This window comes from Fundulus heteroclitus, chromosome 1 (genome assembly GCF_011125445.2).
Source record: "Fundulus heteroclitus isolate FHET01 chromosome 1, MU-UCD_Fhet_4.1, whole genome shotgun sequence".
Classification (NCBI taxonomy): Eukaryota; Metazoa; Chordata; class Actinopteri; order Cyprinodontiformes; family Fundulidae; genus Fundulus; species Fundulus heteroclitus.
In genome coordinates, this window is record NC_046361.1 from 15,224,813 (window position 1) to 15,240,260 (window position 15,448).

The 15,448-nt window shown below is 37.0% G+C and overlaps 2 protein-coding genes across 2 annotated transcripts; one reads left to right on the forward strand and one right to left on the reverse strand.

Moving 5' to 3' along the window:
* Nucleotides 1-2,030: 2,030 nt before the first annotated feature.
* LOC105918562 (chymotrypsin-like elastase family member 2A) lies at nucleotides 2,031-4,669 on the reverse strand. Its single transcript, XM_012853679.3, has 8 exons — nucleotides 4,595-4,669; nucleotides 4,374-4,462; nucleotides 4,192-4,289; nucleotides 3,276-3,395; nucleotides 3,032-3,168; nucleotides 2,632-2,777; nucleotides 2,361-2,513; nucleotides 2,031-2,118 (listed from the first exon to the last, which is right to left on the reverse strand). Exons 1-8 carry the CDS (start codon nucleotides 4,629-4,631, stop codon nucleotides 2,101-2,103), a joined length of 798 nt encoding a protein of 265 aa, XP_012709133.1. The 5' UTR covers nucleotides 4,632-4,669; the 3' UTR covers nucleotides 2,031-2,100.
* A 794-nt stretch (nucleotides 4,670-5,463) lies between these two features.
* LOC105918551 (chymotrypsin-like elastase family member 2A) lies at nucleotides 5,464-8,571 on the forward strand. The gene is made up of 8 exons (XM_012853666.3): nucleotides 5,464-5,571; nucleotides 5,717-5,805; nucleotides 6,245-6,342; nucleotides 6,508-6,630; nucleotides 6,712-6,848; nucleotides 7,683-7,828; nucleotides 8,230-8,382; nucleotides 8,473-8,571. The coding sequence occupies exons 1-8, from the start codon at nucleotides 5,508-5,510 to the stop codon at nucleotides 8,488-8,490; spliced, it is 828 nt and encodes a 275-aa protein (XP_012709120.2). The 5' UTR covers nucleotides 5,464-5,507; the 3' UTR covers nucleotides 8,491-8,571.
* Nucleotides 8,572-15,448: the final 6,877 nt, after the last annotated feature.

Sequence of the window (15,448 nt, forward strand, 5' to 3'; positions counted from 1 at the left end):
GCTGCATGTTAAGTTCAGGATTTCAAAACTAAGAACAGACCAACTGTCAAGTGGTGGCAGAAACATCACAAGGACTTATTTTGCTGCCAGTGATACAGGTACATTTAATAAAGTAGGTAGAACAATAAAAAAGAGAAGGACTATTCCAAATTTTAAACCTTCATATCACGTTAACGGCTAGATGGTTGGAAAGTTGGACTTGATACTGAAGGATATATGTGTATATATATATATATATATATATATATATATATATATATATATATATATATATATATATATATATGAAATTTAAGAAAGAGTAGTCAGTCCTCCCAGAATTATGCCACTTTGGAAAACTAGATGCATAGACTGGAAGTGCACAATAAAATCAGATAAAAAAAAAAAATACATTTCAACTACATTTTATTATTATTTACTCAAAACTAAAGAGTAAGAATTACTTTTTTTTAATTACCTCATTAGAATATTTTTTTTTAGAAATATGTGCTTTCATTTCGAATGACCTAAAATGCAGAATACAGTCATTTCAGTAATTTTGAATAATATTGTAAAGTTCATTTATTTCAGTAACTCAATTCACTAAGTGAAACACAATAAATAAATTAACACAGACTGAGGATGTTTTGAAGCGTTAATTTCTGTTAATAATGTTTTTCCCCACCTCCAGCATATAAAAACAGCATTTAAGATTAGAATATTGCATCAGACCAGTAATGGGGGCTTAATGAAAATTATGTTCAGTTATGGCTTAAAGGTTGTTGTTTTTTATCATAAGGTACTTTTAATCTGACAAACAATGCATACTCTAATTTATTGAATATGACTGTACATCTCCCTCTGTGCAATTACTGCAATGCCTTCACTCTGTTAGCAATAAAATGTCATTCAAATGTCTTCAGTACCACTGCACTCACTCTGGTCCACAACAGCACATGTGGCAGTTTGAAAGGAGCTGGCATGAATCTGGGCTAGATCATCAGGTCTATCTTCCCCATGTACGCCTGCTGTACAACCACACAGGCCCCTAAGCAGAACACGGCATAGTTACAGTGTTTAAACTTTATCACACCACTCCGTCAGCACCTCAGCGCTCTTGTCAGTCCAACACATACGTTTTAAGTACGTCTGGGTAAAGATTACTGCAAGTTGGTCACACATGGTGTCTTCAACACACACACTGGCTTTCACATTACTCACAACTTAATTTAAAACAAACAAGTGATCAATGCTGTGGGAACGCAGCAGCCACTCTGCGGACCAACTTCTTTCAAGCCTCCGCTAACTAATTTTTCTTCTCATCAGTGAACTTTATACCACAGTTTGTCTATAAGGCCTGACTTGTAAAGGCTGCAACCTCAAAAACTCCCTACAATTACTATTACTGGTGCAAAGCTGCTGCACCGATGGGGAGATGTGAAGACTTTTAGCAGTAGTCATTATGAGCTACTTTGGATAGTAGCAGAAGTTATCCTTTCAGATAACTTGTACATAAAAGTAATGGGTATGTCACCTTTCAGTATATGTAACGCACTGTGTGCGGGTGAAGCTACTTATTATAAGAACAAACGGTAGCTGGATTAACCGTGTGTTTCATAGCCTCGGCTCCTTTGATCGCTTTAAGTTCACTGTTTCTTACCTGTGCTAGGCATTTTGGCAGTTGTTGACTGTCCTACACCTGCAGACTGTGTTCCATACAGTGGAAAGGCTGAGTTCCAATTATTTTGAGTTCTGTTTGTATTCCTTACCAGACTCATAACCTGGTTCATCCCTCTTTCTGAAGGTCTCGGACTCTTTGGATCCTGTTTGTGTGTTTGAATGTAAGTGTGATTGGTTATGCGTGGCCATTTGTATGTATATGTATTTTCTTGTATTTTATATATCTCTTATAATTATACAGCAGAATAAATTATATATATATATATATATATATATATATATATATATATATATATATATATATATATATATATATATATATATATATATATATATATATATTGTCTGAGGTCTAAATAAACACAATGATACAGTGTTATTTTACTCTTTATTAATTTGGCAAGCAACACAATCATATATGTGCAGCAAGGACCCAGTCATTTAGTAACTGGCCATAACCTGAAAAAAAAAAAAGAAAAACATTTTATTATTATGTTCTACCAACATTTTTTTCCAGATTCTAACACATCCGTTCAAGAGTTTGTCTTTTAGTGCTTTTTTATTGTTAGCTACATTTGCAAACATTGTCAACCTCTCTCTAGGGACATGCAGTAAACTTGAGGAAAAATTCAAACTACACAAAACAGTATCATGCTGTACCATTGACCAAATATTTAGTGTATACAAAAGTTTCCACTCACATTGTTGATCCAGCTGATGTAGGCACTGACTCTGGTGAAGACAGAGGGCTTCTTGGGGTAGTTGCAGCCCATACTTGAGCCAAAGCTTACCACGCCATGGACATCCCAAGAGCCATCAGAGTTCCTGCAGTTCAGGGGACCACCGGAGTCTCCCTGGAGGACAGAAGGGACAGATGTGACTCAGGTCAACACGGCGTTAACATAAACGTCTAAGGCGAGGATAGTTTTATCTGAAGATAAAAGTTTATCAAATCTAAATAGTGTGACTTACGTTGCAGCTAGCCACCTCACCGTCACCTCCTGCACAAACCATGCTGCTGGTGACCAGAGAACCCCACCAGTCAGACCTGGAGCAGGTGGAGTGGCCGACCACAGGGAGGAGGGCCTGCTGCAGGATGTCAGCAATGGGGCCTCCAGCTTTATCAGAAAAAAAAACAATATTTAGATTAACATGTGGAATTCACAAAAACATATTTATGAATTACTCTAAACCATTTATTTTTATTATTTTGGTCATATGCTATCCCTTAAACATAAGTACTTCCATTGTACGTTTACATATTATCTGTAAGAAAATTAAAATATGGACGGTTGCTTGAAATGCAGCACCAGACATAGGCCACAAGGTTAAGGCATATAATTTGTTTTCTTAGTTTAGCCGCAGAACCTACTCCAGAGACGTCCCCAGCCAGTGACGTAGCAGGGAGCGTTGTCGGGCAGGATCTCCCCAGAGCTGGGAAGACAGGCGGGGGTGATGCTGGCTGAGACTTTGACTGGAGTTGCCAGCTTGATCAGGGCAATGTCGTTACTGGACCGTGAGAAACAGATTAGATATTCAGAAACACTGCAGTGTGGAAAATGAATATTTAACAGTTACAGCATCATAACGCCCAACATGCTGCGAGCTCTCCCCACCGGATGTTGTAAGAGTCCCAGTTGGGATGGACAATTATCCTTTCGGGGCTGATGGCAATGGAGTCAGCCTCGTTGGAGCTCAGGTCGTGTTTTCCCAGGTAGACTCTGTAGGTGCGGCTTCTGTTTTGCCCCAAAAGATACGGAAACAGATCTGATGAGTTGTCAGAAAATGTACTCCATCGCAGAAATGACTAATAATAGAAAACCATTACATCACCACAGAACTGATACTGTTAAAGCACTACAACTTTCTTTCATGTCTTCGACTAAAAAAATAATACTTTAATGATATCAGCTACCAATCATTGACCCATCTTTGATTATTAATCACAAAAAAAAATATGCCTTGGACTTAATTTTTTTAAATGTTTTTCATAGTTTTGTCCTTAGGACCTCTGATATGACTTTCTTTTTTATTATTAATATTATTATTATTATTATTTATATTGTCTTCCAACAAGTCCAGTGGTCTTCTAGTTTTGACCATTGGACTTTAAAAGTTTTCCAATTCAAAACTATAAGTAATATTTTGCATGATTATTTCAGTCTTAAGTAGTTTTAAAAGTTTCACTGTCAATTTTAAAACACTGACAGTGAAAAATATTGATCAAATATATTTTTATTGTATTTTTAGGGGGAACCTGCCACTTTGTCCTGAAATGCAAATTTTTTTAGGATCTTGAGGAGCCTCTTATGGATTAATAAATTAACACAGCAATATACAATATGACAGATTTGTTATTTTTTTCCCTTTGTTATCTATTTGTATTCTAACTTGCCATAAAACTTAATTTCAATAAAAAAATTTGATTAATAATATTTATTTTCTAATTCAGATGTCTAGCTCTTTTAAATAACATTTTCTAAACTGTTGCCTGGGTGTTTAAAAGTCGTAATTGTATTTATCCATTTTTACCCGATGCAGTGAGCAGCAGTGAGGACCCATTGGTCGGAGATCAGAGTGCCGCCACAAGTGTGGTAGAAATAGCTACCACTCTTGTACTGCAGAGACGCCTGGGGAGAGCAGAAAAAAAGCACTTGTTTTATGATTTAAAAGAAAACAAGCAAATTATGGAATCTAGTAAGAAGGCTAAATACCTGCCAGGGCCAGCTGTTCCTACGGACATCAACTCCACCGACCACCTTGGAGAGGACAGGTGGGTTGGTGGGCACGCCACAGCTGTAGGCTAGGAGACAACAGAAAAAAAATAGAAAACATTGCTCTTCTTCAATTTCTAGATTCCTAATATACATGTTTGCGTTTCATCATTTAGTGTCACATTTTTTTATTTTTTAGTCAGTCAGAATCTTTAGCTTACCACCAGCAACGAACAAAGCCAAGATCACAAACTTCATTGTGACTGTCAGTGAGTTCTATGGCAACTTGCAGCTCTTTATATAGCATATCATTATTTTCTTTGCCACAGTTCGGAAAACCTGGTTGGAAAAACAAATGTAACCTTGGAGATAAGAGTGAAGATAAATGCACCGTATCACTCCTGTGTCCACTGTACCCATGTGAGAAGCACACAGATGGCTCCTGGCATGGTTAGCGTTTTTTAACAGCAGAAAAAAAATACTTCTATTGAGAAAATGGATTCAAATTTAGAGTCTTCAATTGATCAGTTATTTGTTTTTATATATATTTATTTATATATATATATAAAATGAGGACTACAGTCTTTGGGAAAACAACGTTTGTCATTGTGAAAAAATTGTGAAAAAAAACCTTTGATGTCTAATTGGATGCCATCTACATGCTGAATTTGAGTCATGCAAAAATGAATCATCTTAAAAAGAAAACTGGTGTAAAATCCCTCCACAAATATGAGAAACAAACTGTTTGTTTTGAACAAACTCTGCTAAAAGGAGTGCAAAAAATAGTATAACCCTCAGACTCAACAGTGGCACTTTCAATTGCTAAGCATAATAATAAATAGCAAAAAGATCAGTAACATGAAAAAATTGTTTCTGGCCTGTTTACATGGTTATGTATGTGATTCAGGGTTTTTTTTTTTGGTAGCTCTTGATAATAAAACTTCAGGAAAAGTAAATGTCTGTGACATGTTCAACAAACAATGAAAAAAAGAAACATCTGCCAGTCTGCATGTCCACCTATCGCTCCACCCCCTTCGTTAAAAATTTCCCACTGTGTCATTTTCCAGGAATTAGATCAAGATTTTTCAGTTTACATAAGAAGGGTGGTGGGAGATATAAATATGTCAGAAACCTATGTCAAGCAGTAAAGATACTGACACGATGAAGCTTGTGGTGCTTGCTTTGCTCATTGCCGGGGGTAAGAAACATTTTTGCTGCTAAGAACAACAGATAAAAAACCTTTTTCCATTTGCATTTCTTCATTTGGTGTTCCAAATGTATCTGAAATAAACAAATAAGCTAAAATGTCTGACCGAATTTTTGACATGGTTCATTCATTTCAGCCTATGGCTGCGGCAACCCTACCTTCCAGCCTGTTGTGAGCAGAGTGGTGAACGGAGAGGATGTCAGGCCTCACAGCTGGCCCTGGCAGGTAAAAAGGAAACTAACAGCTAAATATCTAGAAAGATGCTTGGAAAATTATAACGATTAAAATGATTCAGGCAGTGTGAACAAAACATTTTTGCCCAGAAAGTAAAAAAATAGACATACAATCTTGGTTACATGTACCTTTTGAACACAATATTTATGCTTGACAAGTATTGTGTTCACTTATATCAGCTAAGTTAGGTCAGGCAACTAAATTCAATTAAAGCGGCAGTTCCATTTTATATTACCTTTTGGAAATGTGAAGCAAGAGTTAAAATAATAATAAAAAAGTTTTCAAAAAACCTTTTCAAAGAAAATTTGGCTACATTTGCCTTGATTAGTTTATCATTAATGTCAGAAAACTGATCCCTCAGACACCATCAGTTGAAACATCGATATTGAGACATTTAGATAATCTTTGTTATTTTCATGTATTCTTCCAGATTTCCCTGCAGTACAACAGTAACGGCGAATGGAGACACACTTGCGGAGGCACCCTGATCTCTGACCAGTGGGTTCTAACTGCTGCTCATTGTATCAGGTGGGAGACTATCACAGAACCCTGTTATAAACACTGAAGATTCACATATCAATGTATTTTTTTCTACATGAAACCGATAAATTAAGAATGTCGCTTCCAAAAATGCTTATGCATGAACATAGTGCTAATTCAGATCTCCACTGCTTCGGATTTTTCAACTCATAGCTCAAGCAGGCAGTACAGAGTGGCCCTGGGAAAGCACAACCTGAAGGAGGACGAGAATGGCTCTGCATTCCTGGGCACTGCCACCATCGTTGTGCATGAGAAGTGGAACTCTTTCTTCATTCGGTAGCTATTATGCTCTTAACTGTAATTGTGAATAGTGCAGCAGCGTGAGTACTGATAAGGTTTGATGCTGGTCTTCCGCAGTAACGACATTGCCCTGATCAAGCTGGAGAGCCCTGTTGAATTCTCTGACAACATCCATGCTGCTTGCCTTCCCCCTGGTGGCTTTATCCTCCCCCATGATGCACCCTGCTATGTGACCGGATGGGGTCGCCTCTACAGTGAGTTATTTCTGTTTAGTTCAAATAAAGGTTGCCTATACTGTCCACCTGTAGTCATCCTACAGAAATTAATGCATGCAGAAGTTGCATGGTGAACTCGATGACTCGTTGAGAACAATATTTTCCATGGTGAGCTTTTCCTGCTTCTTCTCCAGGCTGATGCTGCCCTGATTGAATTTAGACATGCCCGAGTGATGAGACTAAGACAGGTTTCTCTTAATTGGCTCTGATCAGTGGTCAGCAGCTGAAATATTGAATATTCAGATCTTTTTACCGATTCATTTAATAAATCAAAACCTGGAACCCTGTGAGTGCTTCCACTGAAAACATAAACTTTGATGCACTTTTTTAAATAAAAAACATTTTTGAGACATATGCCTTAATAGATAACCTGAGATAATCTTGTGTCATAATCCGTTGGGCTCTTCCACTGTTTTTTTGTCTCCTGGACGATTTTTTCTCATCTGTTCATTCACCTGCCTGCGTAGGATCGATCAAAGTCCCCACTATAAATACTCTTTGGTCCAGATACTTCATGTCAGATCCTCTATTATCCACACCCATCTTTTTCATGGTTAGTTCTATTCATTAAATCATGTTATTTTTTTAACTATGGTCCTGCGGTACTTGTCCCTCCATTTGTTTCCACAACAACATCAAAATATGACAGTATATGCTTCATTTTCTGTTGCATTGAAAGACAAAAAAAAAAAAGATGCAGCATTTAAAAAAAAATCTTTTTATGGTCCTGACAAAAAAAAGAAGTCAGAATCAGCCAGCAAAAAGCATGATATATGGATTTCTGGTTTAAATGTGCATCTCTTATGTCCACAGCCGGGGGTCCCATCGCTGACATCCTGCAGCAGGCCCTGCTGCCAGTTGTGGACCACGCTACCTGCAGCAAGTATGACTGGTGGGGCTCTCAGGTGACAGAAACCATGGTCTGCGCTGGTGGAGACGGAATTGTTTCTGGGTGCAATGTGAGTCCTGAACGCAGTAATTTTTCCTCAATCCATAAGTACTGCCTCTTCCTCTGGGTATTTATGAATACATTGGGTATTTTTATGGAAAACAGTTCACTATTTTCATTTATTTTAATAATTGATCCTTTAGGTTTTTAAGCGGAACTTTTATATGTGACACGTTCAGCTTTTCAGAAGGGAAATTTTGCTCTCTTTTTTTTTTTACTTGAAAGTAATTAAGATGTCTGATAGGAAATCTGCTAAAGTAAACAAAGAGATTTATTAATTTATGTCAAAAGAATTAATAAATCCATTTAATCTATCTGGCAGATGTGTAAGCGACATACATTTATATTACCTTTTTAATGTTAAATTGTGGATTTTGATAACTGATTATTTGTTTTTGTGGCACTGTTTAGGGGGACTCTGGTGGTCCTCTGAACTGCCAGGGCTCTGACGGATCCTGGGAGGTTCATGGTATTGTTAGTTTTGGCTCCGGGCTCAGCTGCAACTACCACAAGAAGCCAACCGTCTTCACTCAAGTCAGCTCCTTCCTGGACTGGATCAACAATGTAAGCCTCTGAAATTTTTAACAAATCCCTTTAAATGGAGTTCAAATTTTTAATGTGATGCATGTCATATTTTCACAATTTTTTTCACAGACAATGGTGTCTAACTGAGCATCGTTTGAGGACCCAAGCTGTGCCTTTAGTCACTCTAAAGTCACTCTGAATGAAATAAAAGGTGTTTTCTATACTTGATGTCTTGTTAATGTTGGTCTTTATTGACTCAATTTTTCAGTCCTGCAAAATATAAATGTTGCTTTTGTTTCAAGAAACTAGTTAGTAGCTAAAGGCTTAAAACTATGGCTTATATGCTCATCCTCATCCACACAGAGTAGGTCATAACTATTTGGTGTTAAAACAAATTGATTGCAAGGGATGATAAAATGATAAATTCACAATTTAAAAAGATTGTAAATAACTGTATTTTTTTAAATGAAAAGATACAGTGATGTTTTAGTACTGAGTGCTTCATGTTCTTTTATAATCTAAAATGTATCCTGTTAAATAAACCAGACACACACACACACACACACAGTATAACTTCCCTATAAAATGCCCTTTAAAATTTTATGCAATTTAATTTTATAGAACCAACTGTACAGTTACAAATCTATTCATTTCAATTTAAAAATAGTTAATTTCCCTTTAGGATTAATAAAGTATTTTCAGGTTGAATTGAGCTGTAACTATACTGTAAGAAATTGAATAATTCTCTCTCCAGCACTGTTAACCATCCTTAGTGACCCCTTTAAAGTATATTTTTATACACCGAGCCCCCTCACCTTAAATCTCATTCTCTCCCTTAAAAGTTCACATTTCCAACAACTAATAATAACATGTTCAACTGATTTATCTTCCTTATATTCATCGCCTAAATCTGTGTGGGGCTTGTTTTTCTTAGCTTACAGTTGGAAAGCTGGAGATGCAGCACCAAATCAAAGGAGGATTTTATTCTGAATATGTTAAATTAAAATAATATATGTGACAGAACAACGGCATTGAAGCCTTGCAGTGGTTTTTTCATCTCCAAAACGATTGTTCATCTCATTCCCAGATGGTTTCTTGATCCTTTGATGTGAAAAGCATAAACAAAACACAACACTATGCTGAGCGGGAGCCCATCAAAAGTGTCAAACATAATTCACAGACATTACAAGAGTTAATGTTCTGCAAATGCCTTTTCCTTTCCTCACTTTAAGCTCCACATACACAGTTTTTCGAAACGCGAGAATACATGGCAAAATAGGAAACAGTGTGACAGCAGCTATATGTTGACACCAGATTGAATATCATACAAATACTTTAATTCTTCATCTCTATCCCATTAATTATGACAAGGCTGAACACATTTTTTTTTCATTTGACAGTTTTAACCCACGGTATTTACTTTCTCATCTCTCTTTTCCCCTACATGTGATGGCATCTAGAAAATTGTACCAATGCACTTTAGTATTTTACTGACTGGTTGGTATACCTGCCGAAACAAAGGATGAAACTAGTACAGAAACTAATATTTTCACTCTGTATACATCTATTTGATTTGACGTTCTGATCAAAACGCTTACCACTGTTTCTGGTTTAAGTCCTGATTTAAGGAGGCAAAAAATTCTGCAGACCTCTGGGAGTTTGTTTCTGGACTGAGGAAAATCAAACTGAATTGCTGCTTCCCCTTATTTATTTAAGGGGACATCTTCCTGATGATATGAGGAAACATGCGGTTAGCCGTGTCCTTTATTACTAAAAAGTATTTTTGTTTAATTTGGTTAAAAAGGAAAAGAAATGTGGGCTAGATATGGAATAGACATTTTCAGAAATCATTAAATTTTTTTCAAAAAAGGACTCTAAATGGTTAGAGATGACAGGAAAATGGATAGAACTAAAACAAATTCTAGATAATTCCAGAGAAATGTCTCTTAGGGTCTGTAAGAGACTACAGACTGGAGCAGAGTTTCACTTTCTTGCAAGGCAATGTCCCTAAACATTACGACCAGAGCTACTATGTTATGGTTTGGATCAAGGTATGCTGTATTATTTTGTTAGAATGCCCCAATCAATGTCAAGACCCTTAATTCAATCATGGACCTCTGGCAAAGCTTGAATCCCTATTTTAACTTTACTTTTAATCCGTTCCCACTGAGCTTGGGCTATTTTGGCAAAGAGGAATGGACACATTGTTCTTCCTCTAGCGGTTCACGGTTGGTAGAGAAATACTGTGAAACACTTGCAGCTGTAATCAGAGTGAAAAGTGGTTAAAAAAGTATAGGCTCAGAGGGGCTAAATATGAAAGCATTAAGATTCATGTTTGTATAAAGTGTGAAAAACTATATCCTTTATCCTTACAATTATCCATTACTTCATGACATCTCCCACATAATAAAATACAAATAATATATGAAGGTTTATTATTAGTATTCTAAAAATAAGTTTCATTCCATTGCAAACCATCATTTCCTAAATGCCACTGACATTTTTTTTTATAAGAATAAGAGAAGATTGCTGTTAAGATTTAGATTTTGCTCACTGTTGATAGATTCTGTGTGACATTCCAGTCACACTCTGGTTGCCCTCTGATCTGTCAGGAAGCTCACAGATCCTGGGAGGTCAACGTTAGCCACTTGCTCACTGCAACGATTACAAATAGCCCACTGTCTTTGCTCAAATCTGCTCCTACCTGGACTGGATCAACTCTGTAAGCTCCAAAAACTGCGAGTAACTCAGTAAGGATTGGTTCATACAAGTACTTCATGTCACACATGTCTGAGCAGTCTAATAGTTTTTTATGATCTCTTTCACTGTCAGTGACACAGAATCTGCCTTTCTCTGCACATTTCTCACAGCAATAGAAATAATCAGCAGTACTCAGCCTATAACGGAGCGTCACTTTTTGTTTTTTTACTTAAATCATCATCAGGTATGAAGAGGTTGTTGAATTTTGCTTTTGTATTGGCTGATGGTGACAGACCAAATCTTTATAATTTGCTTAAAAGTGTGTCTAGTTATTCTTGCTTTGAGTAGTGAATGCTCCAGTTAAGATATTAGGGGATGTTCCTAAATATTTGTTAGATAAATAATTAAACATTGATGGAATTTACTATCTTTTGAGAAAATGCCATGGTTGTCACATCTCTGTGTTCAAAAAAAGTCACTTCGTGTATCACAGACTTTGTAACTGGGAAATCGGGTTTAGTGGATTTCACACCTTTCCTGCTTTTTTTGTTTATATTGTTTTGCTCTTGGAGAGGTAACTGACCCTGGCAGGTGTTAGCTGCTTTAAAAGTGTTGATTCTGACTATTGCTGTCATTAGCACAGTGTCATGTTATCATTGTTGTAATTCTTGAAATTACAACCTATATTTATACTTTTTTGATGTGATTACATTCATTCATATTACATTTGGATTTTTTTGAGGTATTGCTCCAGTCAGACAGCAGAGGGCACTACAACCATGTCTACCACCATCTCCCAAAAATGGGTCCTGTCTGCTGCTCACTGCACCAGGTAACTTCAACTCTGCCATGGAGACCAGAGTGAAAAAGTGTTATAACAGCAATGTCAATTTATTTTTGCTGTGTACCAAACGTATAAAAAAACATATACCTTAAATGTAGAGTCTGCAGTAACGTCATGAGATTTTTAATTCTTCTTTTAGGATTTGTTAATGCTTTCCAAGTAGCTTAATTCAGTCTATTATCTGTGGAGTTTCTTCTCTAGCCAATGAGATGCAGCCTGTTTTAAGCCAATCTCCTCTTTTATTGATTGTTTTCGAGGTACGTTTTGGGTTGTCAATAACAAGTTGCTTTATAGTTACATGTAGTTATTTTGCATTCCATAAAATGGGTGCTGTAACATAATAACAGCGATCTAAGGCATTATTGTTTTGGCACAGATCTAGTGGTGTATTGTTGCGAAAAATGCATATGTTGTAAAATAGCACATAAATGGAACTGGAGGATAGGTTTTTGCTAAATTATCAACATACCTTAAATTTTGGCATAGTTTGCCATATTACAATCATAAACATTCATGTTTCATGTAAAAGATGAAAACAGAGTAGCACACTATCATGCTGTGAAAATATATAACAATCAAAAATATGAAAAGTTTGTTATGCTATTTTTGTCAGCCCCCTCTACCGTGATACCCCTAAATAAAATACAATGCAACTTGCTTTGAGAAGTCACCCAGTTAGTAAGGAGAGCGCTAGGCAGAAACCATTATCACAAAAAAGACCACAGTGTGATAATGGAGAGTTTGGTATTAGTCCAAACCTACAAACGCATTGCTATCCATCTAAACCAGGGGTGTCAAACATACGGCCTGCGGGCCGGATCCGGGTCGCCAAACAATTTAGTCCGGCCCTGTGGCTAAATGCATTATCATTATAAAATGTTTTTTTTTTTTCTCCAGTGTCCTGTCTGGCAATGTGGCAATAAGATGCCACAAAGAGCTCATCAGATTTGACTTTCACAAGTGAACAAGATAAAAGGAAGAGAATGATAAAACAATTATTGAAAAAAACATGTAGTTCGTTTAATTGAAAATATGCAGTTCCTATATTTTCCACGAGGGGCGCTGTGTTTTAATTAGCAGATTAAGCTTCAGATGTGGAAAAATTTAAATCATTTCTTAATTTTTATCTGTTTGATATATTCTGTCATGCAGGACAGTGTTTTTAAGTTCCAAAAAATGTGAATAAATGTTTTTCAACATTGTATAATCACGAAGCCCTGTTTAAAGTCTGCCACAACTCCACCTTAGGGGACACAGCAAACAGGTCCATTATGGTGCTCTGTTCAGATGAGACCTATAATTTATAACAATGAAAAATATGAAAAGTTTGTTATGCTATTTTTGTCAGCCCCTTCTACTCTGATACCTCTAAATAAAATACAATGCAACTTGCTTTGAGAAGTCCCCCAGTTAATAAGGAGAGCGCTAAGCAGAAACCATTATCACAAAAAAGTCCACAATGTGAAAATGGAGAGTTTGGTATGAGTCCAAACCTACAAACACTTTGCTATCCATCCAAACTGACAGGCTGGAAAATAACAGTATGAATCAGACAAGCAGCCCAGAAGACCACTGAAACTTTGGAGGTGCTACTGACATTTATGGAAAAGTGGTAGGGGAAAGCCAGTCCTCACACAAATACGAAGCCCTGTTTAAAGTCTGCCACAACACCACCTTATGGTGCTGTGGTCAGATGAGACCTAAATGGAACTTCTTTGTTCTCGTATTCATCGTCTTCCACTTATCTGGGAGCAGGTCACAGGTAAGCAGACTCAGCAGAGACACCCAGACTTCTTTCTCCCCCCACACTTCTCCACCAGCTCCTCTGGGGGAAACCTGAGATGTTCCCAGGCCGCCCCCTGTTGGAGGAACATGCCTGTGCATTCAGAACAAACGCCCAAGCCACCTCAGCTGACTCCTCTTGATGTGGAGGAGCAGCAGCTCTACTCCGAGCCACTCCCAGGTGGTCGAGCTTCTCTCCTTATCTCCAAGGGAGTGTCTGGTCACCCTGCAGTGGAAGTTCGTTTCAACCCGTTTGTATCTGGGATCTTAATCATTCAGTCATGACCCAAATTTCATGACCACTGGTGAAGGGAGGAAGGTAGACGATCAGTAAATCAAAAGCTTTGCCTTTTGGCTCAGCTTTTTTACCAAAATGAATCGGCACAACCTAAGCATTACTACGGCAGTCGCACTGATTCATCTGTTGATCTCCCATTGAGCACCTTAACCTGAATCATGTTGTGTTGCTCTATCGATCCCAATGTAGGGTTGAGATGTGAGAAAACATTAAAAGTTGAAAGCATAAGAATACTTTTTCAAGGCACTGTATGTCAATAATATTATGTTAACATTCTTCATACTGACACACCCCACCAACAAAACATTTTCACTGAATAAGTTAACCAGCAGGACATACATTTTTGAGGTGCTTCAATATTAAATATATATTTATAGATAAAATTCCTTCAATCGCAACAGAATTTACCTAAACTAAAAGTTGACTTCTATTTTTTCTTTCACCTGAGATATTCATACTTCTCTCTCACAACCAGTGATCCTGAAGCTGATATTTTTCTGCATGCTATCCTGCTTTTCTGGTGAGGTGAAGACTCCAGCAACACTTTGTTTATCAGACCAATGGATTTTAGCCCGTGGCCTTCATTGGGATCATTTAAAAAAAAGAAAAACCAGCTTGTGTGTAAAAGTAAAGAAAAAAAGTATAACGAAGAAAAAAAATGCAAATGAACCAATCAAACAAACAGGCTGACCAATTAGCCTTCAAAAGGGTGGTGCTTTCTGACTGGTTGAATCAGACTAAGCTCAACCACATTCATTTTTGTCTTTGCTTTGTATTTTATTTTATTTCGATTTTTTTGTATACATTTTGAATCGTGACGCTAATAGCTATTATTTGGTTCAACCTATTTTTTAATTATGGAAATAAGAGGTCCCGTGACTGCTATGTCTATTTCAACTTGTTTGCACCTTCTTGTGCACCTTTAGGAATGAATACTGTTCAGTCTAGACTCTAGAGCAGGGGTGTCAAACTCATTTTGGTTGAGGGGCCGCATACAGCTTAATCTGATCTCAAGAGGGCCACACGAGTAAACTCATTGCAAGATTAAATAGAACTGATAAATGTGGACTTGTTGTTGATTTTTATATTAAATTAATTTCACTTTTACACAATATATTATGAATAACCTCAGCGTTTTTAAGAAAAGTATGTGCAATTTCAACAATACTTTTACTCAGTTAAACATTTACTTGTGCATTATGCATAAGAACTGATTACAGTGATTATACAATGTTGAAAAACATTTATTCAAATTTTTTGGAACTTAAAAACACTGTTCTGCATGACAAAATACATCAAACAGATAAAAATTAAGAAATGATTTAAATTTTTCCACACCTGAAGCTTAAGCTGCTAATTAAAACACAGCGCCCCTCGTGGCCCCTCGGATCCGGCCCGCGGGCCGTATGTTTGACACCCCTGCTCTAGAGCATATGAGATATTAGGGCTTTGGTTCAATCAGTCAGAAAGCCCCCTTGAAT